Here is a 24836-nt window from a genome sequence, read left to right as displayed (position 1 = left end):
CTTAATTTGATTTTATTTTTTAGATATCATCCCTTCATATTCAATTCACCCTGTGCCCTCTGTTTATACATACATACATATATCTATATATATATATATGTAATATATATATATATAATATATTCCCTTCAGCTACCCTAATACTGAGGACTCCTTTATTATACACATCATCTTTCCATATAGGAATGTAAAATTATGTACCTTTCTTGATGCTCACAATAATCCTGTGTCCTATTATTATCCCCATTTTACATAAAAGGAAATTGAAGCTTAGAAAAGTTTAGTGACTTGCCCAGTCACTAACATAAGTAGTAAAAAAAATTATTGGCAGAAATTGAACCAGATTTTCTTGACTACAAATCCAGTGACCTGCACAGTATATGAGACTGCTTCTAACTCATTCACCCGCTAAACTAATTCTGCTTGTAAAGAAGCAATGGGTAGAACTTGTGAAGAAGCTTCACGTGAAGAAAATTTTCTAAGTAGAACTATCCAAAAGTAGAATAGGCTGTATATTATCCTCACTAGAGGTCTTCAAGTACAGTGTGGATGACATTGGGGATGTCACTGGGTATTCCTACTCAAGTACAGATTGTAATAAATGGATTTAGAGATTCCTTTGAACTTTGAGGTTCTGTGTTTTCTTTGAGTAAACATGTTATTCAACCCATTTGTAACACAAGCTGCCAAGATAAGTCTGACTAAACCCTCCAAAAATTTTCAGTTCACTCTTCTTTGGCCTAACTGTTCAAGAACTCTAAAATCTCTTTATCTGACTATAATTCTTTTATAGGCTTCCACCTCTCCATCTACCTTCCCATATACAACTTTACTCTTCATCCACATCATGACATCTAATCCCTTGGACCATCAGTTTTCTTCTAGGCCATGGCCCCTCTCTCTTCTTTCCTCTATCTTGACTTGTTGGGGAACCAGTTCAAAGCTACAGTGTCTTCTTTCGAGTTTCTGGCCCCTTATCATATTGGCCATTGTGCCTGCCAAATTTTAACCTTGGACGCCTACACATGTGCAACATAAGCAAAGGTGGAGAAAGTCATGTAACAGTTCTAATTGGGTACACCACAAATTTATGTTACGCAGCTTCAATCAGGCCCTCACAATGCAAACCATACTCACTCTCCCATGCTCCACGACAGCTTTCAAACCTTTTTATCTCTCCCCAAACCTCCCATGGCTATGCCTCCCCAACCTCTCAGCCTCATGTTTTATAGAAAACAATTCAGATAATTCACCATGCCCTAGCTCTTTTCTCCACTTCTTTATCTCATATCACTCAGATGCTTTCTGTTACTATCTCTTTCATCCATGACTCTCACACAAAGGTTGTCCTGATCATTACCAAAGCAAACCCTTCCACTTGTGTAAGTGATCCCATTCCATCCCATCTCCTTCAACAGATTGCCCTTTCTGTCACCATTTTCTCACTTATTAACAAGATCTCTATTAATTGGCTCCTTCCCCTAATGCCTACAAATATGCCTGTGTCACCCCCAGCATCAAAAAACACCCACATGATCCTTCTATCCCCACTACATTGCTTCTGTTTTGGGGAGTCAGACTCCTTGGGAAGGCCATCTACAATAGATGCCTCCATTTTCTCTCCTCTCACTGTCTTAATCTCTACCATCTGGTTTCTAACCTCATCAATCCACTGAAACTGCTCTCTACAAAGTTCCCAAGTGATCTACAAATTGCTAAATTCAATGGTCTTTTCTCAGTCCTCAATCTTCTTGACCTCTCTGTAGCCTTTGACACTATTAATCACTCCCTTTTTAATACTCTCTTCTCTCTAGGTTTTCATGACACTACTTTATCCTGGTTCTCCTATCTGGCTGCTCCTTCTCAGTCTCCTTTGCAAGATCTTTATCTAGAACATGCTCACTACCTATAGATATCTGTGTTGGTAAGCAAAATGGGCTCTTAGCACTTAGTTCAACTAAGTGCCCTTGAAGAGTTTGGCTTTTGTTTCTTTTGAGTAATTCAGTGTATTTCATTGAGCCTTACTAAGTGCTAAGCCCCAGGCCCAAACCCCTATTAGGTGTAAAACCTATGTGGGTGTGGATTGGTAACTAAGGTGGGGCCCAAGGTGGGGCTAACTCAGGGGAGGGCCTAGTTTACACATGAGTTTGAGTGACATGTCTGGGACAGCAGAGGTTTTTAGACCACGTGGTTTAAGTTGCCTTTTTGTGACAATTCTAGGTCACATGGGTGAGTTGCATGTGTGACTCTCCCCTGACCCTGAAAAAAAAAATTATAAAATCAGGGGTTGGCTTTCTCTTCTTTGGAGCTCTTACCCACAGCAGTGGTGGCGCAAGTGACTCTGGGCCAGCCCTTGTTATGAGCTCCCAGGCTGAACCTACATGTTGGTAACTATGAATCTGTATTTGGTCTGTCTGTCAATGTTTGTAATTTGTCTAGGGCTCTCACTCTTGGTGGCGTTTGGAGACTCCCGGGCAGCTGTAGCTAAGAAGCCCTCCAGCTTGTAACGCAGATGTTGGGACTTCGTTAAACTCTGGTAACTATGTATTGGGATTTGAATCAGACAAGGTCTGTCTGTTGATGCTTGTAATTTGTTCTGAAATTCAGGGTGCTGGATTTTTCCCTTGAACTAAGTGAATTGTATTAGTATGCTGAATTAAAGTAAGCTTGTCAACCCCTTAATGTTGCTTTCCTTAGAAAAGCAGATCAAAAGAACCTATGCTTTTGCAGCGTGTTGGCAGCTTTCTGGGTGTTGGTGGATCTTACACCCATACAGAAGCTGCTAGCTGGATTGTTGCAACAATATCCTGCAGGGTTCTGTCCTCAGTTCTCTTTTCCTTTTCTCTCTCCACTACTTTGCTTGGTGATCTCACCTGATCACACAGATTTCATTACAATTTCTATGCTGATGATTCTCAAATCTTCATACCTTTCTAAACATCCCTACTACTAACAAAGGTACCAACATGTTTCTGGTTTCCCAGGTTTGTAACCTAGGTGTAATCCTCAAATTCTCACTATCTCTCACCCCAAGACCCTTATCCCATATGCAATCTGCTGACATGGCCTGTTCATGCCTACTTTGCAACATCTCTCAAATATTCACATTCTCTCCTCTGGCACTGTCACTACAGGCACTCATTTCCTGAACTATTGCACTAGCCAACTGATTGGTCTGCCTGCCATAAGTCTCTCTTTGCTTCAATCCATTCTCCATTCAGCTCCCAGAGTAATTTTCCTAAAGAACAAGTCACTTTGCTTCCCTCAACTCAATAAACTCCAGCAGCTGCCAATTACTTCCAGCATCAAATATAAAATCCTCTCTTTGGCATTCAGAACCCTTCATAACCTAACCCCTCTCCATATCTTTTCAGTATTTTTATAACTTTTACCCTTTATTTATTTATCTAATTTTTTTTATTTTTATCCTTTATTGACCATGTCATTCTAGATTTTTAAGTCCGTCACCTCTCTGGCAGAAGGTTTGATCTATCTATCTTCTGTCCCTTAGATTCATAGTTTACCATTGCATTAACTAGAGTTCTAAAATATTTCAAAGCTGTTTGTCAGTATGATATTGTTGTCATTGTGTAAATTGGTCACCATGTGACCTTCTATCCAGTGACACTGGACTCCTTGCTCTTCTACGAACAAGACATTCTATCTCTCAGTCATTTCCTATGGCTGTTCCTCATTCTTAGAATGTTCTCTGGCTTACCTAGCTCCTTTCAAATCTCAACTAAAATCCCACCTTCTACAAGAAATCTTTCCCAACTCTCTTTAAATTCTAGTGCTTTTCTTCTTTAAGTTATTTCCTATTTTTCCCATATATGGCTTGATTTTGTATATTTTTCTACTTGTCTTCCCCATTAGATTGTGAGGTCCTCAAAGGAAAAAAAAAATGCTTTTGCTTCTCTTTGTATTCTCAGCATTTTGCTCAGTGCTTGGCACATAGAAGGTACTAAATAAATAAATAAAATGACTAAGGTCCTCTAAAATCTGACCTAATCTATCTTACAAACTTTAGTTCATATTATTCCCATTTGTACCTTCTACCTTCCAGTCACACTACACTACAAATAGGTATTCCCCATGATTATTTTCCCACCTTAGTGCTTTTCTTTTTTAAAAGTTTTTAATTTAATTTTTCAAATTTAATTTCACTTTGACATTTAAATTTTTCTTTTAATTTTATATTTATTATTGCTCTCTCCCACTGCCTCCAACTGAATAACCATGATAGTAATAATAATAATAATAATACACAAGCTTTGAAACATGCATAGTCAAGCAAAATCCTTTCTTGACCATGTCATTCTAGATTTTAAGTCCATCACCTCTCTGGCAGAAGGTGAGTGGTTTGATCTATCTTCTATCCCACTGCATTAATCAGAGTTCTAAAATCTTTCAAAGCTATTGTTGTCACTGTTTGAACTGTTATCCTAACATCCTATTCCCTTTACTCTGCATCAGTTCATACAGATTTTCTAGGTTTCTCCAAAACAATTCATTTCATCATTTTGTGGCACAATTATTTCAAAATATTGATATATCACAATTTGTTTAGACATCCTTCAAAAGATGGGTTTCCCTTTATTTCTAGTTGAGCTAACTAAGAAGAGAGCTTGCTGTAAGTATTTTTAACATATAAGGGTCCTTTTCCTCTTTCTTTGTTGTCTTTCGAGTATTGGCCTAATAGAATATAATTTGGTAAAAGGGTATGCAAGTTGAGTAACTTTTTGACACAGTTCCAAATTGTTTACTAGAATGATAAGACCCACCAACCATTAAAATACCTCTTTTCCCAAAGCTACCCTGATACTTATTATTTTTCTCTTTTGTAGTCTTTGCCAATATAATGGATATGAGGTACAACCTCAGAATTGTTTTAATTTGCATTCTAAGATTATTACTGATTTGGAGTATTTTCCAATTTAATGGATAGCTTGGATTTTTTTCCTTTGAAAATTGCCTATTTGACCATTAGAGAATGACTCTGTTTTTAAATTTCCCTAGATTCCTTTTATGTCTTGGGTTTCTGACTTTTAGCAGAGAAACTTACTTCAAAAATTATTTCCATAATTATCCATTTCTTCTCTAATCTTAAGTGCATTAGACCTGTTCATTCAAAAACTTGAATTTTTATAATCAAAATTTCTCATTTTATTTTTTATGATGCTTTCTCTTAGTTAACCATGAACTCTTCTGTTAGCCGTAGATCTGAATGATTTCTTCTTTTTTGTGGAATCACCTCTTACGTCTAAGTCCTATATCCATTTGGGGTTTATCTTTGTATATCCTGTGAGGTAGCAGTCTATACTTGGTTTTTACCAGCCAGCTTTCTAGTTTGCCCAGCAGGTTTTTATTATAAAGTAGCGATTCTTTTCCTAGTACGTGAAGTCTTGGATTTTACTGATCACTATGTTAGTGTGTTCACTCACTTCTCTATTTTATGTACCTAATCTGTTCCACTGATTGGCCTCTCTATTTTTTAACCAGTAACGGTTTATTTTAATAATTACTTTTTTGTAGTATAGCTTAAGATCTGGTACTGAAGGACCCCCTTTCTTGCCTCTTTTTTCATTATGTTCTTTGATATTCTTGACCTTTTGTTCCTCAATGTGAATCACTTTTTTTTGCTCTACAAAATAATCTTTTGGTAGTTTAATTGTTATAGCACTAAGTAAATAAATCTGGGTAACATAGCCATTTTTTATATTGGTTTGACTCAGGAATAATTAACATTTTTCTAATTATTTGAGTCTGTATTTCAACAAAGTGTTTTTATAACTTTACAAATATATACATGAATGGATGCATGAATGAATAAACACATATCAAGGTGTGAATGTTAAAAAAAATTGCTTATAGGAAAGTGTGATTAAGAAAATTTTGAGACCATTACTCTATTCAAATCAGTCTTTTTTCCTGTTTCTGGTATTTGATGTTCAATCTCTGTGTCTCTGCATAGGCTATCTTCCATGCTTGGAATGTTCTCCCTCCTTTGTTCTACCTCTTAGAAAACCTTACCCTCTTCAATGCTCAGTTCAAGTGCCATTTCCTTTAAGAAATCTTTTGTGATTTCCCCAGTTTACAGGATAAACCCAAAACAAGAAGATTATCTAGTACAACCCCTTCATTTTGCAGATGAGAAAAATGAGGTAAAAAATGTTAAGTGAGGCAAGACTGAAACCAGGTTTTCTTATTCCAGAGCCACTACTCTTTCCCCTTTGTGCTGTTTCTTGTGTTGTTTGCTTTGTTTGTTGTAAAATATTCTTCATTTATTTTGCATATTCACTTATCTGTGAATATGTTGCATCCTCTGAAGAAAATAAAAGCTCTTTGAGTGCAGAGGCCATCTCATTTTTTAATTTGTATCCTTAATGTTTATCATGGTGACTGGTAGGTGCTTAATATACATACTTGTTGATTGATAGAAGATGGGAAATTTAGAATTCCCCAATAGTACCATTTTGAGGCATTTTCATCTGTCTGGTAACAACACCCTAGTTGATGCTACTATTCCTCCAAACCCTGTTGTCATTTCCTACCCTGAGGAAAAATCAATTAACAGCATGGCTAATGACTTTTTATGTAATTTCACATAAACTGGCCTGTGTAGTACATCTTTATTCTTTTCTATAAAGTTTGCAAAGGAAAACCATTCATTTCTAAAGTGGTTTTTATATCTAAATATAAAAATTCTGAATCTTAGATTCTGGAGGCAAAAAAAAAGGTATTCTTAGAGATCATCTGCTACAACTCCATTAGTTTACATAGAAAAAAACGTGACACTTAGGATGACTTACTCAAATTCACAGTCTAGTTAAGGATGGAGCAAAACAATAATCTAGGTACCTAATTACCTAAGTACCTAGGTACCTCAATGCATCACAGATATTGTATAATCAAGTATGTATTTACAAAAGGTAGCCCTAGTTACAAATGAGAATATCATCCTAGGCTAAATACAGAAGAAAACACCTTTTCACCCACAGATGGGCTTAAAATTTTCAAATGGACTTAAAATGTTCCCAATATAATAAACTGATTTCTCTATTGTCAGAGTGCCCTTTCAGTGAGTCATTTCAGTCATGTTCAACTCTCCATGACCCCATTAGGGTTTCCTTGTTAAAGATACTGAAGTGGTCTGCCATTTCCTTCTCCAGCTCATTTTACAGATGAACAAACAGGGTTAAGTGACTTGCGCAGACTCACATAGTAAGTGTTGAAGGCAGATTTGAACTCAGGTCCTCCTGACTCCAAGGCCAGCACTTTATCCACTCCACCATGTAGCTGCCCCAGAGTATCATAGGTTTAATCATGTTATTTATGATTATAAATATGCTCTTAAGAAGAGATTAAGTACATTTAAATGATACATTAACGAGAGAACCTAATAAAGCTCAGAAAAACTCAGAAATGTATCAGTTAAAAGAACTCCCAATATTTTCAGCATCAAATTTCAGTGTAAAGATATGACCTTTTTAGGATTCAACGAAGCTTAAAATCTTAAAAGGTAAAGGATAAGGAAATTTAAGGGTAAATTCCTTTCAGCTGTAAATGAAGCATTCCACACATGGTAGGAGATATGAGGCTACATTGGATATGAAAAAGCCATTGAAATAATGAATTTATCCCTCCAGGACATAAACTTTCTCCTTTCTTCCCTACATCACCCCCTCTGTGACTCATCTGCATAGACTGAGCAGGAATTTAGGAAATATACTGAGTAGGCACTGCTGCAAGTTAGGGTGAGGTCACTCACTAAGGGAACTGAGATACCAAAACACAAAGGATCCTTGAAGAGGGAACACTATAACCTTCCCACTTTTCCCCTGAGAGGGGTAAAACTTCAGACCCAAGGTCCTGAAGGAAGTCCTAAAGGTGGTCCTGAACCTCTCTCCAGTTTTGCCCTTTGCCTAGGCTAAGGGTCTTTGCCTTTTCTGAAAGAGCACGACAGTACTCCACCGGAAAGAAAGCTGAACATGAGGCTGGAGATGGTGGAAACTATAGTCATCTAGAGAATCCCTTTTGTACCCAGTAAGAAGCCAGTTCAGCAGCCAAGTGACCTGTCTAGTCTATCTCAGCAATGAAATGACCTCTGCAGTAGAGATGCCATGCAGTCATTTGGAACTGCAAAATTTATTATCCTGAGAAGCAAACTTTTTAAACTGCTGACAGTAGATTCATCTCATACTTACTTTCTGGGCACTAGTTAAAGGACACATCAAGTTATAAAAATTGTACTACAATCTCTGGAACCTATATATAAACTATATGGGAAAGGGGGAAAGACCTACTGATAAAAGCAGATGTCTGCTTTTAGCCTTCACTAAAGAATGCAGAAAATAAAAAGAAGTGGATGCACTTGAGTATTAATCCTTTCACTGCCAGAGATTTTGGAACCCTGTGAGACTATTGTGGATATGGATGGGTTAAAAGATTAATTTTTTTTAAAAAAACCTCTTTCACATCATTGAATTTAGCATACTTAGGCTTATAAAGAACTATAGACCATCTAATTCTGTCATTCTGGCAATTAAACTGTTTCCACAAGTTTGTACTGCACCTCTTTCCTTCTGCCTCTTCCCAAGTATCTTTAAACATGATCCTTGGTGGGGGGGGGGGGGACAGAGGCAACATGGTGGAGTGAAAGCAGGGACTTGCTTTACCTCTCCCCCAAACTCCTCCAAATATCTGTAAAAAATTACTCCAACAAATTCTAGAGTAGCAGAACCCACAAAATGACAGAGCAAAATGAATTTCCAACCTGGAAGGTCAACAGGAAAGGTCTGTTGTACCAGTCTGAGAGAAGAGTGCAGTCCAGTAGAAACACAATCAGGATAACACAAAATTTAGCAGCTTCTACATTAAGGAATCAGAGGGCTTCAAACATGATAGGATTAAAACCAAGAATCACCTACCCAGAAAAACTGAGTATAATCCTTCAGGGGGGAAATGAACATTCAATGAAATAAAGGACTTTTAAGCATTCTTGATGAAAAGACCAGAGCTAAATAGAAAATGTGACTTTCAAATACAGGAATTAAGAGAAGCATGAAAAGGTAAATGGCAAAGAGCAATCATAAGGGACTTATGAAAGTTGAACTGTTTATATTTCTACATGGAAGTTGATATTTGTAACTTATGAGACCTTTCTCAGTATTAGGGTAGCTGGAGGGAATATATACTTATATCTATATCTATCTATCTATCTATCAATCTTTCTATATATATATATATATATATGTGTGTGTGTGTGTGTGTGTGTGTGTGTGTGTGTGTGTGTGTGTATGTGTATACACACACAGAGGGCATAGGATGAGTTGAATATGAAGGGATTATATCTAAAAAATAAAATTAAGGGGTGAGAGAGGAATGCACTGGGAGAAGGAGAAAGGAAGAGGTAAAATGGGGTAAATTATCTCACATAAAAGAGGCAAGTAAAAGCTTTTACAATGCAGGGGAAGAAGGATGAGGTAAGAGGAAATAAGTAAACCTTGCTCTCATCAGAATTGGCTTAAGGAGGAAGTAATGTACGCACTCATTTGGGTATGGAAATCTATCTTACTCTACACGAAAGTAGGAGGGAAGCGGACAAGAGGGAGAGTGATAGAAGGGAGGGCAAAAAGAAGGAGGAGGTAATCAGAAGGAAACACTTTTGAGGAGGGGCAGGTTCAAAAGAGAGAATAGAATAACTAGGAGTGAGACAGGATAGAGGGAAATATAGTTAGCCTTTCACAACATAACTGTTATGGAAGAGTTTTGCATGACTACATAGGTATAAGCTATATCAAATTGCTTGCCTTCTCAATGAGGGTGGGTGGGGAGGGAAGAAGGGGGAGAATGTGGAACTCAAAGTTTTAAAAATGAATGTTAAAAATTGTTTTTACATGCACCTGGGAAATAAGATATACAGGCAGTAATGTATAGAAATCTATCTTGCCCTATAGGAAAATAGAAAGAAAGGGGATAAGAAAGGGTGGTGGAGTGATAGAAGGGAGGGCAGATAATCAGAACGTATGATGTCTTGGGGTGGAGGAGGGGAGAGATGGGGAGAAAATTTGGAACTCGAAATCCTATAGAAGTGAATGTTGGAAACTAAAAATAATTAATTAATTTTTAAAGAAATGATCCTCCTCCCACTCCCACATCAACGAGTAACAAAGAAAACTTTCAAGATATTTTATAAAAGCAAGAACCTTTGTCTTCCCCCATACATACATACACAAACCCTACCTATGGCCTCTTTCTCCTCAGTTTTCAGGAAAAAATGCCAAACAGTGATAACAAACTTTTATTGAAAGTTTGAAAATCTTCAGGAAAAAATCACAGAAGAGAAAACCTTCTTTTTTCTTTTTAAGAAAATTAACCTTAAATTAGCATGTAAAAACTTCTGGAAAGGAAAAAGTGCTATTAGAATGCATCTAACCGTTCTCTTAATGTCACTCTGTTTCTCTGTCTCTGTTTTGGTTTTTTTGGGGGGGTCTGGTTGTCTGTCTTTACGTATGCTCTTTTATTTTTGTCTTTCTCACTGAATGATGAAATTTTCCTAGTTTTTGCAAGTCTATTATGGTCATATGAAAATAGTCCGGATGTAATATAGATGTTTTAAGATATGTGAAAAAAACCTCATATGCTAGACAACTTTATTTCCCCTTTTCATCTGACCAAGGTACTAGATACATGCTTTTTTTCCCTCTGAAACTTTAGCTATTTAGTGGAATTAATGAAAACCAAATTGGTTGTTTTTTGTTTTTACTTATGAATTAAAAAAGGGAGTCATGCCTCCCTCCAATTTCCACAACTTGTAAGGAATATAGCTTTTTTAAAGAAGTCTTTCCCTCTTTACTGTCTCCACTTATAGTAATTGCAGGTTTTCTCTCATCACTTAAAAAATTTACACTTTTTTCTAAAACAATACTCATGCCTGGCTTCAAGATATAATTGCAGGTATGGGTTTTATAAGAAGAGGTATATCATGATAATTCATGCTGTAGTTTCCACAGTGATATAAATATATCTTCAAATTAATTTTAAATTATTTGTTAAAATAGCAATTGGTTTACTTTTCCAGACTAAGTTTCTTCTGTTGCAAATAGAATTCTTAAATAACTTTTGAGAGAAAATCAAATAATTTCTTCTGGCCATTCAAGTTACCATTTTTGTTTGAATAAGGGAGTTCTAAAATCAGTAAATAAAAGTGACTTAAAAGTTAAAAAAGTTAAATTCATTGTCTTATGAGCCTCCAGAGTCACAATCCATTGTTTATTAAGAATTTTCATAATTACCGAGGTGACAGCACAATACATAAAGAGTTGGCCTCAGCTGAAGTCCTGTTTCTGATACATAATGCCTGGGTGCCCATGCAAAAGCAAGTTATTTAACCTCTCATTTAGGCTACTCTCCAAGACTGTAAATTGCAGAAAAAGTACTAATCTTCATTGACATTATTTTCTTACCTGGAAGTTCTCCATACAGGAGTTCTAGCTCCTTTCCTATTGTTACAGAATGAAAGAAAAGCTTTAATTGATACCCTTCATCATATATAGAATGTCTGAAAATATATAGTTTTTATAAGCCTTGTGAAGAAACATAAACTTCCATTAACTTTACTTCAACCAAACTGGGGAAAAAAAGGAATTATCCTTTCCTCTTAAAGTTAAAAAATATAAAGATTCCTAAAAATCAATAAAAAGGAAATATGAAAATTACATATGGATCTATATATGTCAGTAATGCCATAGTCGCCTACAAAATACTACTGAGTAAAGTGGTATGTGAATAATTGTCTCCTTCATATGCTATATGCATTATCATTTCTTTACCTTACTTGCCATTCCAGAACTTTTATAGCTATACAAAATCCTTAGCAATTTATGGCTTTACCAAATCACTTTTCTCTATCAACATTTGATCTTTTTCAAACAGCAATGCCCATTTTGGGCTATGAGTACTGAGGCTATATACAGGTTTGCCGATAATAGTATATGCTTCTGGTTTTGCAGATAGTTTTTCAGGTAAATTTCAGAAGCCCAATCACAGATAATTTTGTCACAATATAATTTACCATTCATTTCTCCCTTCCCTGATATTCAAATCAATTCTTCAGATATTTGATTTAAAAGATGAAGCTACATAGAGACATACTACTTTCATCTTATTTTGTGTTATAGGACATATCAGGCTAGGCTAATAGTTACAGAAAAAAATCTTGAGTGGTTGAATTGTGTTCATTAATCTTTTAGTTATACATCTCTTGAAAAGAATTTACACAAGTAGGAATGGAGCAGTGAGAAAACTACCATGATGTAAACCTTATGTCTATTCAAAACATGTTTAAAAGATTTGGAAGAGAAAAAGATCAATTTGCTTTTAAAAGGTCAAGGGACCTTTTGCTGCTGTCATTTGTGAGAGAAGAGGAGTAAAGATTTCAGAAACTGTAGAGATGAATTAAATATTTCACACAAAAGTGAACTTCAAAGGTGAGTAGATGACTGATAGCATAGTCATCCAAGTAACAATATCCTGATTGTAGGAAACGATCACAGGGTTGGAGGCAGATTTGCACAAATTGGGAAAAGGGGATCCAGTATGATTTTCTCTTCATTTTTTCTGTTCTGACCTGAAAAAGGAAAGATCATGGCTGAAGGAGCTGTTCGTAAGCTCATCCAAGGAGCAGAAAGCCATATATGTAGCAGGTTAGGTTTTCAGAATAGGGGATTAAAGCTAGCAATGGTCAGCAAATAGGTGCTTTTTGGAAAAGCAAACAGGAGGGTATTCTATATCTCTGGAATAGATGGAGTAAAGAAAAAGAGATAGATATGACAAGACTTCATGCTTAAATTAAGCTTCTCTATAGCCTGAAGCAGTGCCAGAACTAAAGGAAGAAATATGCTTTTCTCATGAAGAAACAATTGAGTGTTAGTTGAAAGCATTAGCCTGGCAAGTGAAGCTAAGATTCAATTAGTTATGCAGTTATTACAAATGGTTCCTTAGAAAAGGAAGATACTAATTTGTTTCAAGGTAGTTCAGTCTTGCTAGTATTTTCACAGTTGAACTATGTAGGTAATTAATCTTTCACCAATAATTATATTGTTATATTAATAATTGTGTTTTTTAGAAAAAAATATAAATATCTGGATCATGTCTTTTAATTTCCTTCTCTCTGTTGTTCATCCCCAGGAAAAATCTAAACATTGCTCTTCTGTCACCCTTATAGGCTTCACCTATTAGGTGATGAGAGCAGCTATTGAAATTTTAAGTATATTTCCTATGAAGAATTAATTTGTTTTTGCAGGGGTTTTTCTTGCCAATTTAACCCTAGTAAGTGATGGTAAACACCATAAAAACCACTTATCCTTTCCATGTGTCTTAAGATTTCTGAAGTGCTAGTGATCTTTTCTGGCAATTGTGATTTAAATGACATATTGTTCCTAGAATTTATCTACGTATTGTTTTTGGATTAATTTCATTGTATTTCATGTAGCTTACTAGCATATTAGAAAAGTATTCTATCACCTCAGATAAAGCCTCTCTATCTTCTACTTTCTACTGAGCACGGTATATGTACTGAATGCTAGACTTTCAGTCTGGAAGAACTGCATTTAGATATTGCCTCTAACACTTGCTGGTTGCCATTTAGCAAGTCAATTAACCTATCTGAATTGAAGCTTCCTCATTTGTGAAAGGGGAATAAAAATAGCTGTAGTATCCACTTCAGAGGATGAAACTAAATTATAAAATGGATTAAAGTGCTCTGTGAAATGCAACTTGGGGTAATGGAGATGGACCTTGCTTCAGAGGTAGAAAGAACTGGATTCAAGTTCCTCCTCTGCCACAAAATTGGCTCTGAGATCTTAAGCAAATCAAGTCAGTTCTTAGTTTTCCAGACAATTCTCTACCACTATAAACTATGGAGAAAATGTTGATCTGCATTTGTAGAGGAAGTTGCTCACCAGTAGTTCCCTATTCTGATAAAATCATAAGTTTAGCGACAAATAAGAGAAAGTGTTTTGTAAGCTTTAAAGCATTGTATAAATGTCAGCTATTTACCACACTGTTCAAATTGAAGCTATGAGGCTTACCAGCTTACCAAGAAGATGAATCAATAGAATCAATGAATCAATAAAGACAGAAGGATGAATGAGCATAACCTCAAAAAGAAACCAAGAAACACTGAACAAATATTGTGTGGAGGAAAACAAATCAATACAGACTTCCCAGATATCATCCAAGAAATCCAAGAATGAGAAAGACATGTAAAATTCTAAAAGGAAGAAACTAAGAAAGAAATTAGGATAGAAATTGGAACTCTCAATGTAGAATTAAAAACAAAAAATCAGCATAGGAAAAATTGAATACATGATAGAAAATTTCTCCAAAAAAAATTCTGAAAGAGGAATATGATTTGGAAGGCAAAAATACAAAAGTAGAGGAAATTTTTGCAAAAGGGAAGAAAAATGAAAGAATATAAAAATAACATGATCTCTATAACAAACCAAAGTGATATTGAAGACTGGATGTGCAGAGATAACTTAAGGATCATAGACCTCCTGAAGAACATGATAGATAACAAAGCCACAATACCATGATGCAGGAAATTGTATAAGGAACATATCTTCCTTGTATGCTAGAAGTAAAGAATTGGCACTTAACATTTCTTTTTCTCTTCCTTAAGCAGTTTCCCCCAAATCTCAATGGGAAAAAATGACACACAACTGCAGGATTTGGGGGCATGATTTGGGCCCCCAAAAGTATGTATATTTGTGTGCATACACACACACACATATATACATACATACATATATTATGTGCACACATATACCTACATGCCTACATATATACACATTCTAAACCTTCACCTAACAGATGAAGGATCTGAGAGCAATATAGCTATTCAGGGTCATATAGCTAGAAAATAGCACAGCCAAGATTCAGGCATAAGTTCTATTTTTAAATATCAGGTATATGTATGTGTGATTAAATACATGTATACACAGACATATGTAACGTATATATATATACGTATATATACATGTATATATATACGTATATATACATGTGTGTGTGTATATATATATATATATATATATAGTGTGTGTGTGTGTATATGTATTCTCTTTCCCTCCTTTTCTCCCCCCTCCTCATTGCCACTTGTGAAACTCTCCCTCTATCATCATCACTCAGTATTTTCCCCTCCTTTGACCCAGCAATACTACTAGGTCTGTCTCCCAAACAGGTATTTAAAAAGGGATACACAAAGGGATATACAAAAATATTTATAACAGCTCTTTTTGTGACAATAAAGAATTGGAAAATGAGAGGATTCCCATGAATTGGAGAATGGCTGAATGAGCTAATGATTTTGATGGAATGCTATTGGATAATTCTATTCAATAAAGGGCTTCTGAAGGAACTATTAAAATTAAGTTCAGACTAATTAAAATAATCCTAAAGAATTTGGGGGCCAAAGACCAAATTCTATAAGAAATAATACATAATTTCACTACAGATAATGACAACAATATATCAAAATCTGGGGAAATTCAACCAAAGAAATTCTCAGAGGATAATTTATGTATACAGTACTTTCAAGAACAAAGGGGAAAATAAAGAATAGATCAAGCTTGCAACTAAAGAAAACAAACAAACAAAAAAAAACCTTAAAAAATGAAGACCAAATTAGAAATCCTAAAAATCAAAATAAGAGTTTAACAAAATTGAAACCAAAAAGATAATAAATAAAACCAGAAGCTATTTTAAAAGAATAAAATAGATCAAACATTAGCTAAATAGGCCAAGAGGAAAACCAAACTACTAGTATCAAAAATGAAAAAGTTAAGTTTCCAACAAATAAAGAAAAGGGAAATTGTTAGAAGTTATTTTGCCAAAAGATGTCAATAAAACTGACCATCTTAAAAAAGAACAAGTATTTATAAAAATCAAATAAGAGAAATTAAATTGATGCAAAAACATTTTCTTAGCAAGGGAATGACAGCATCATATCACAAAGACTATACACTCTAATCAAATTAGGTTTATACCAAGAATTCAAGGTTGGTTCAATATTAGGAAAATCATCAACATAATTGACCAATTAGTAACAAGTACAGCAAAAATCATGTGATTATAACAATAAATGAAGGAAAAGCTTTTGATGAGACATGATCGTTTCTGTTTTTTAAACTAAGAAACATTAATAAATGGACCTTTCCTTAATATGATAAGTAGCATCTATCTAAAATAAATATATCTAACATCTTAAAAGCAGGGTCTCCACGACCCCAGTAAAGCATGGCACCTGGCCTCTGTTACATCAGAGGGCCAAGTACTTTGTGTATAGCCTTCCAAAAAATCCCCTCTGTGTCTCTGTGTCCGTATCTCTGTGTCTCTGTGTCTCTGCATCTTTGTTTCTGTGTGAGTGTGTAATCTTGACATCCTGTAATCTCCCTTATCTCTTTCTCTCCCTCCCTGACTCCAGGCTCCTCGGAGGAGCTGGAGTAGCGGGGGAGAGAGAAAGAGAGAGAAAAATGTAGTTTTGGAAAATTGCTGGAAAATAATGCTCTTTCTTTTTCACTTCATTTCTTCAAATGTGGCCAGTTTGAAGGATCTGAAGAGAGAAAAGAAAGAAAGAGGGAACTTTTCCCTTAAATTTAAGTGAAAATATGTTCTAATTTGGCTTAAGATTAAGTCAGAATTTTTTATATCATTTGGCACTAAGGCAAATTCGGAAAATGCATGAATCTCTAATAAAGAGACACTCTAAGTCTTCCAGTACAAGGACAGGGGACAACGTACCACTGGATTCCTTTTTTTCCAGAGTCCTACTCACCTTTGACTGGCAAGTTCAAAGTTCTCACTTCCAAAAAAGTTTTAAGCTGTTGCTCATTTTAATCTTTAAGTTTTGAGGTGAAAAGTAAGCCAGCTGGGGAAAGGAAAAGCTGGGTGAGTATGTAAATTTATTTACTTGAAATGTTTAAGGTAGTTTGGGAAAGAAAGATTGAAATTGGAGATACAGAGGGTAAAAAGAAAAGAAAAAAGTTAAGGTAAAAGTTTGGGAAGGAGAGACAGACTGGTATGGAGGAGTTTGATTGTGTGGGTAGAGGCTGTAGTTGAGTCCACGTGGCTCGGGATCCATGTGCTCTGGGCCATCCCCTCCCCCCAACTCCACCTTAGGAGCTGAAACAAAAAGAAACTTGTAACCTGTAGTTAGTGATGAAAGGTTTTATTGAAACTCTGGGTATTTACTATATGAAGGATTTTAATTTGTATAATCCTTAAACTCTGTCTATGTAAGGTATGACTGTTAAAAATTTTAATTCTTACTGTTGGTCAAGGAAGCTCCCTGCATGGGAAATTAACATAGGCAGGTTCTTTTGTTCTCTATGGGACTTCCCGACCCAAGGTAATTTACCTGTGGCTGAGATTTTTATCATGGATAATCCTGAGTTCCTCTTTAACTCACCTTTGTCAGTTCTGCTCAGCAACTGAAATTGTTTTAGCTTGCTCCTTTTGCTTGAAAGGAAGTGGCTCACCTCTTTCAAATTCCTTAGGTTTTTTGTTAATTCAAACCCCTTTTGTAAAAGCGGAAGAATTAGAGTCAGGGATTGGAATGCATAAGATGAAGCTTGGAGAAAGCTGGGTGCAAATAAAGTTTTTTCTTTTCTCTTATAACTTCATTCATGGCCAGGCAACTATTCCTAATAAAGTGTATTTAAGATATTAATGTATTAGATATGTTATGCATGTATTTATATATTAATATATTACTATAGAAATACCAGAAGTCACAAGATCAACAATTCCTATTTGTGATATCTAGAAATTCTGTAATAACAAAGAATTCAGTTGTTATAATACTTTGAAAATATAGGAGTGTGATTTTCAAACCTGTATTATCTAAAGCTGTGTTTATGTTAATCCTGGAGGTTGATGCTCTAATTTGTGAATGAATCCAAATGTTTAAAGGTTATTTTGCTTTAAAGAAAGGAAAATATTTCGAAATATGCTCTGTAAACTCTTTCTGTATGATTTTCAGAAGACCTGCTGAATTTCCACCTGTAAGCTAATGGGTTGCAGTTTTCTGTGAGTTATCCAAGTTCTGGGTGAGATGATATGATGCTTTTTATTGGCAGATCTCTGTAATCAGAAATAAGCAGGTAGTGACAAAAGAGAAGCTGTAGAATGCTTCTGTATTAATGGGAAAAGTTAAATGTGGATTTGAATTCATTCCATCATCCAAAACATAAAGATAAAGTTATATGGCTCAATTCTCTCAGATCAGGCATAATTAGAGAAGAATAGGAGAATTGAAGAGAAACTGATGTAAATGTGTTAGAGCAGTAATTTATGATCTTCAGGGGAAGATTTTGTGAACAAGGGAGGAAATGCATGTGAGCTATTTAGAGCTAGTTTTAAGGATGTTCCTGAAGCAATGTGAGATTATATTCATTCAATCTTGCCATTCGAAGACTTTATGGGATTGTGAACTGATTGTTTTTTCTGAGTCTAACTCCAGGTGTGAGTATCAAGCAAGGCTGACCCAAGATGCCAGCAGCCCTGTGAGAGGGCAAGCATGAGCTGCAGTATGATTTCTTGGCAGAGTTGAGAGGACAACTGTTCAGCCTGTGCTGAGGTGGGACCCTTTTGTCTTTATGCCCTAATTGAAACCTGGCAGTCTAAGCCTGACTCAATGCAGCTTGTAGTTTGACATGGCCTCTGCCTGGACTTGACAGGAAGCTGGGGAAACTATGGTCCCCTTACTCTGTGTCCCTACTCTCTTGATGGCAAAATTTCTATAATCAGAAGGTTTTGTAAGCACAGTGAAAATCGAAAATATTCATTATGGAACATCTTAGATTACCATAGGACTGGGATCAGTGTTTTTGTATAGGCATAAGTTAGGTTTCCTCCCAGTAAAGGTATGGAGACAATTAGGTCAAGGGCTTGTGAGAATATTATTTTGCTATTTGGTTAATATGGAGCTTGTCTAAAGCTTTGTTACAATTAGTAATGTTAAAAGAAGAATGGCTTGTGTATTATCCTGTAAATGCCATCTGAGAAACATGGCATGACAAAAGTTTATGACATTATATGTACTGTGTTGAAAATTGGTTATTTAATGTATCTATGTATGTACTGGAGTTGCATCCCTCTGGTGGGGAAAATTAATGCTGAGTAATGTAAAGTATAAGAATTTGGGTTCTGATGTGAATTTCTTAAACGGAACAATTGGTCAAGGTTCCAATTTTGAATTTGTAAAATGATCAGGGTTATAAGGATTAGAAATGGTAACTTAAAATTCTGCTAAGATACTCTTGTAGGAGAATGGACAGAAAGCTGGTTCCTGCAAGAGAAGAAGAAGAAGAAGCCTCTGTGCTGGAGATGACTGGAACAAATGCCAAAGACAAGAAGACGTGATGCTACCCTGCTGGACAGCTATATAGGAAAAGACTTTGAATCTTAAAGGGACAATTGCATCATTGCTTTTCCTTTTGAGTCTATGTATCTGTATTTACAAAGGGGACTGCCCCTTTGACTTGTCAATCGTCGATCAATCCTTCACATGTTTATTTACAAGGGGATAGTTAAAGGAAAAATTTGGATGTACCTATAGTGGTGAGTTGTCAGCAAAAAACGAAAAGGGGGAGTATGAGTCATTGAGTGGAATACTGATTGAGTGGAATATTGAAGTAGCAGAACAATTATTTATTATTGATAATTTCAAAAAGTTATTGGTATTTTCAAAACATTTACCCATTTCCTAATGTATTCTTGACTATTTTCCATACAGTACCTTGTGTTTTTTGTTTGGTCATAATAAGTTTTTGTCTACCTTGTGTCCTTAGGATAATGAATGCTATGTTTAAGCCTTATTTCATAATCAGAACATTACAGCAGAAAATACCCAGGTGTTACAATTGGCCACTGAGGAAGGAGGGGCAGTACATGAGAACTGACAACCTGACAGTGTTATAGACAGTTTTCTGAGTCATATTAAGACCTTTTTAACCCTCAATTGGCTTAGTCATGTTTTACAGACTGTGACCATTGTGGGGGTTTTGCCTTTTTTGCTATGTTATACTCCTTTAGTGACGAGTATGTTTTTTTGGGGCCCTGTATACAGCCATTGAGTTCGTACCCGTTAACTCTTGTTGCAAAACAAAAAAGGGGGAGTTGTTATGGGCCGAGTTAGAGCTGAGCCCTGCCCTCCTTGGACCTCCACACCCAGGGGCCTGCTGAGATAAACTCAGGCCTCTGAGATATGGGTGGAGCCAGGAGGAGGGGTCTCACCTTTGTTGCCTCCCTAGCAATTCCAGGTCTTTGCCAGGACCTGCTTGAGCACATGGAACTTCCGGTTCTTTGTCTGGGCTTGCCAGAACACATGTAACTTCTGGTTCTTTGCCTGGACTGCCTGCCAGCAGGGAGCTTCGGGTTAACGAGGGAAGAGAAGGGGAGGAGAGTAGGCGGAGTCGGGGTGGTCCTAGTACCCAGGTGTATTGATTTTTACCTGTCCTTCACCCACGTAACCAAGGAATGTACCTATGTCACTAAAGATATAAAAATGCTGCTTGCTGAAATAAAATTCGGAGTCATTCACCATCTTTCGGCTCCCACCCCATACATTGTCCTTGAGATCAGGCCCTTTGCTAGGCAAAGGCCTGGGGCTTGGGGGGAACCCCGAGTATAGTTGCGAGGCTGGGGGCCGGCAACAATATTATATGTAACAAAGATTAACTAAAAGTCTTCCCAATAAGATCATAGGTCACATCAAATCAAGAAGCACATCAAAAGAAGAAGAAAATGTGGAATATCTCATTGGAAAAACAACTAATCTGGAAAACAGATCCAGAAGAGATAACTTATGAATTATTGGAGTACTGAAAGCCATGATCAAAAAAGAGCCTAGACATCATATTTCAAGAAATTATCAAAGATGTTTGCCCTGACATCCTAGAATCACAGGATAAAATAGACATTGAAAGACTCCATCAATCACCTTCTAAAAGAGATCTCAAAATGAAAACTTCCAGGAATATTATAGCCAAATTAAAGAGATCCCAGGTAAAAGAGAAAATCCCTCAAGCTTCTAGAAAGAAACAATTCAAATATTGTACAGCCACAGTCAGACCAAAACAAGATTTAGCAGCATCCAAATTAAGGGCATGTTAGACTTGGAATATGATATTCCAGAAGTCAGAGGAGCTAGGATTACAATCAAGAATAAACTAAGCAGCAAAACTGAGTGTAACCCTTTGTAGAGGAGAATGTATATTTTAATGAACTGGAGGACCTTCAAGCATTCCTGATAAAAAGACCAGAGCTAATTGAAAGTTTGACATTCAAACAGAAGACTCAGAACAAGTACAAAAAGGTAAACATGAAAGAGTAATCAGAAGGGAATCAATAAAGTTAAACTGTTTGCATTTCTACATGGAAAGATGATATGTGTAATTTCTAAGAACTTTATTATTATCATTATTATTATTAACTGTAGCTAAAAGGAGTTTGCATTGGCAGAGGACATGGTTCTGAGTCAATTTTGTTAGAAAGGATTGGAGCAGAATCTAATATGCTTCGTCAAAGAAGGCAGGGGTAGCAATATCTCAGACAAAGCAAAAGCAAAAACAGACCTAATTAAAAGAAATCAGGGAATCAGAGAATTAGGGAAACTACATTATGCCAAAAGGTATCATAGACAATGGAGTAATATCAAAAATTTTATGGCAAGTTTCTCTGATAAAGTTTCTCTCATTTCTGAAAAATGTTCTGAATCAAATTTATAAAAATAAGAGCTATTTCACACTTGATAAATGGTATCAATAAACAGGCAGTTTTCAGAAGAAATCAGTTATCTATAGTCATATAAAATGCTCTACATAACTATTGATTAGAAAAATGCAAATTAAAACAACTCTGAGATATACCTCACACCTATCGGAAAGGACAAATGCTGGAGGGGTGAGGAAAAAGTAGATACACTAATGAACTGCCAGTGGGGGTAGTGTACTGGTTCAACTATTCTAAAAAGTAATTTGGAACTATGCTCAAAGGACTATAAAATTGTGCATAGCCTTTAATCCAGCAATATTGCTATGTCTGTATCCCAAAGAGACCAATGAAAAAGGAACGAACAAAACTATTTCTAGGAGCTCTTTTTGTGGTGGCAAAAAAATAGGAAATCAAGGGGCTGACCAAGTTTAAGCAATGGCAAGCAGGATGATTTCAGAAAAACCTGGAAAGACTTACATGAACTGACAAAAAGTGAAGTGAGTGGAACCAAAAGAACATTGTACACAGTAACAGCAATATTGTATAATTGCTACTCTGATCCATTACAATGATCCAAGACAATCCTGAAAGACTAGTGATAAAAAATGTTATCCACCTCCAGAGAAAGAACTGATGGAGTTTAATTGCAGATCAAAGTGTACTATTGTTCATTTTATTTTTTGGAGGGGGGGCGTTGGTATGTGTTTTCTTTCATTACGTGGCTAATATGGAAACATATTTTGTGTGACAGAACATGCATAAGCTATATTAAATTGCTTACTGTCTCAGGGAGGGGTGGGAGAAAATTTGGAAAACAAAATTAAGCAAAACGAATGTTAAAAGTTTTTAATGTGAAATTGGGGAAAATATTTCTTTAAAAAGGAGTGACCAAGGTGGTGGTTTCAGAAAAACATGGTAAAAACTATATGCACTGATGCAAAATGAAGTGAGAACAAGCTCATTGTGCATAGTGACAGCAATGTTGTAATTATGATCAACTGTGAAAGACTTAGCTACTCTGATCAATACAGTAATCTAAGATAATTCCAAAAGGCTCCTGATGAAAAAAAATACTATCTGCCTCCAGAGAGAGAACTGATGAACTTTGAGAGCAAGTTGAAATATAATTTTCTCACCTTATTTTTCTTGCATTTTTGGAAATATAAGTAATATGCAAATGTGTTGCCTGATTTTACATGTATAATTGATATCATATTGCTTGCCTTCTCAGTGGGGGTGGAAGGTGGAGAATTTGGAACTCAAAATTTAAAAAGAAAATAACATTTTAAAATAAATAACAAATTAGAATTTTTTTTAAAAAAAACATTTATAGTATAGTGGATAAAGCTCCAGGCTTGGAATCAGAGACTCGTTTTCATGAGTTGAAACCTGGCCTCAGACACTTACTAGTCGTGTGATCCTAAGTAAGTCACTTGTTTGCCTCAGTTTCTCATTTGTAAAGTGAGCTAGAGAAGGAAATGGAAAATCACTCCAGTATCTTTGCTGAGGAAATCCCAAATGGAGTCATGAAGAGTCAGACACGACTGAAAGAATTCAACGACAACAACAAAATGTGCCAGGCAATCTACTAAGTGCTATGTACTACAAAAAAACCCAAACAAACAAAAAACAAAACCTCAAGGAGCTCAGAGGATAATTGAAGAGGCAGTATGCAAACAAGATATATAGGGGCATATTTAAATAATAAACAAATAGAAGTCACTAGCATTAAAGGGGGTCAGGAAAATGTTCTTGTAGAAGGTGAGATGTCAGTGAGACTTGAAGCAAGCCAGAGAAGCTAGGAGATGAGAATGGAGGGAACTCTAGGCATTGGAAATAGCCAGTGAAAATGCACTGAATCAGGAGCCAGAATTCTTGTATGAGGAGGCCAATGTCACCGAGTTATGAAGTATGTGAGGGGAATAAGATTTAAGAAGACTAAAAAGGTAAGAAGGGGTCAGACTGTGAAGGGTTTTAAAAGGCCAATGGAAGTTTTTGTATTAGATCTTTTAAGTAACAGAGAAGCAGTACACTTTATTGAACAGGGTTGGGAGCAGGGGTACAATATGGTCAGACCTACACTTTAGGAATATTACTTTATCTCAAGAATATCAAAGATTACAGAAAGGTCAAGAAGAATAAAGATTGAGAAAATTGGCAATTAACTTTAGAGAGGATGTTTTCATTTTAATGATGTGAGAGGAAACTAGATATCAATAATTAAAGAATATTGTGAGAGGAAAGGAAGCGGTGGCACCAAATATAGATTATTTTCTCAAGGAATTTAACCACAAAAAGGAGCAAGAGATACAGGATGGTAGAATTGAAAGAATCTATTGAGGTGGGTTTTGGGGGTTTTTTTGAGGATCAGAAGACACAGTCATATTTGTTGGCAACAGCAATGCAGTTAGAATGAAAGCGAGAGAGGGGTCAATCTGCTGGAGAGGACAAGATGGAATGGGCTGACTTCTGCATGTAAAGCCTTGGAAATGAGAAGAAACATATCATCATGTGAGATGGAGCAAAGGAGGAGATACCAGAAAAAGGCATCTGAGTGATGAGGTGAGGAGGAAGGATAAGAGGGAGCTTTCAGCAAATGACTTCAATTTTTTCTGTGAAATATTTTCTCAACTAAAGCAGTAGGGAGATGTGGAGCCATGGGAGGTTTTGAGGAGGTATGAGAAGTTAGAGAACACTTGTCATGGTAAATGAGAGACTAGGGAGATGTAAAACTATTTCCTTGATACAGTAAGGATGCAGTTGAGATTAGGTAACATAGATGAGTAGTAGACCCTCCAGTTCTATTCAGTAGCATTCGAATGATGAATGGAGACAGCAGATTATATGAATAATTCAAGGCTGAGGATGTTAGGGAGAAAAGAAAGGATGCTCATTATCATTAATCTTATTTGATGTAGTGCTCAAAATATTAGTGATAGCAATTAGACAAGAAAATGGATAGAATAATTAGAGGTAAAAAGAAAACAAATGTATCACTTTTGTATATGATGGCAGTGGTTTACTTGGAGAACCTTAGAGATTCAACTAAAAAAAGTCAT

General features: G+C 36.0%; 1 protein-coding gene across 4 annotated transcripts in view; it reads right to left on the bottom strand.

Moving 5' to 3' along the window:
• Nucleotides 1–24836, bottom strand: part of CNTN1 (contactin 1) — a 308476-nt gene that overhangs the window by 114751 nt on the left and 168889 nt on the right. The window contains exon 16 of one of the 4 annotated variants that reach the window (XM_036759472.1): nt 12507–12628. The exons of the other annotated variants lie outside the window; for them this stretch is intronic. Within the exon in view, the coding sequence (XP_036615367.1) occupies nt 12549–12628 (80 nt within the window). The 3' untranslated portion in view covers nt 12507–12548. Of the gene's footprint in view, nt 1–12506; nt 12629–24836 lie in introns of those variants that run through there. 4 annotated transcript variants of the gene reach the window in all.

The sequence above is a fragment of the Trichosurus vulpecula genome, chromosome 5 (genome assembly GCF_011100635.1).
Source record: "Trichosurus vulpecula isolate mTriVul1 chromosome 5, mTriVul1.pri, whole genome shotgun sequence".
Lineage (NCBI taxonomy): Eukaryota > Metazoa > Chordata > Mammalia > Diprotodontia > Phalangeridae > Trichosurus > Trichosurus vulpecula.
Note: the sequence above shows the minus strand (reverse complement) of the source record. Positions and strands in the feature narration are given on the sequence as shown.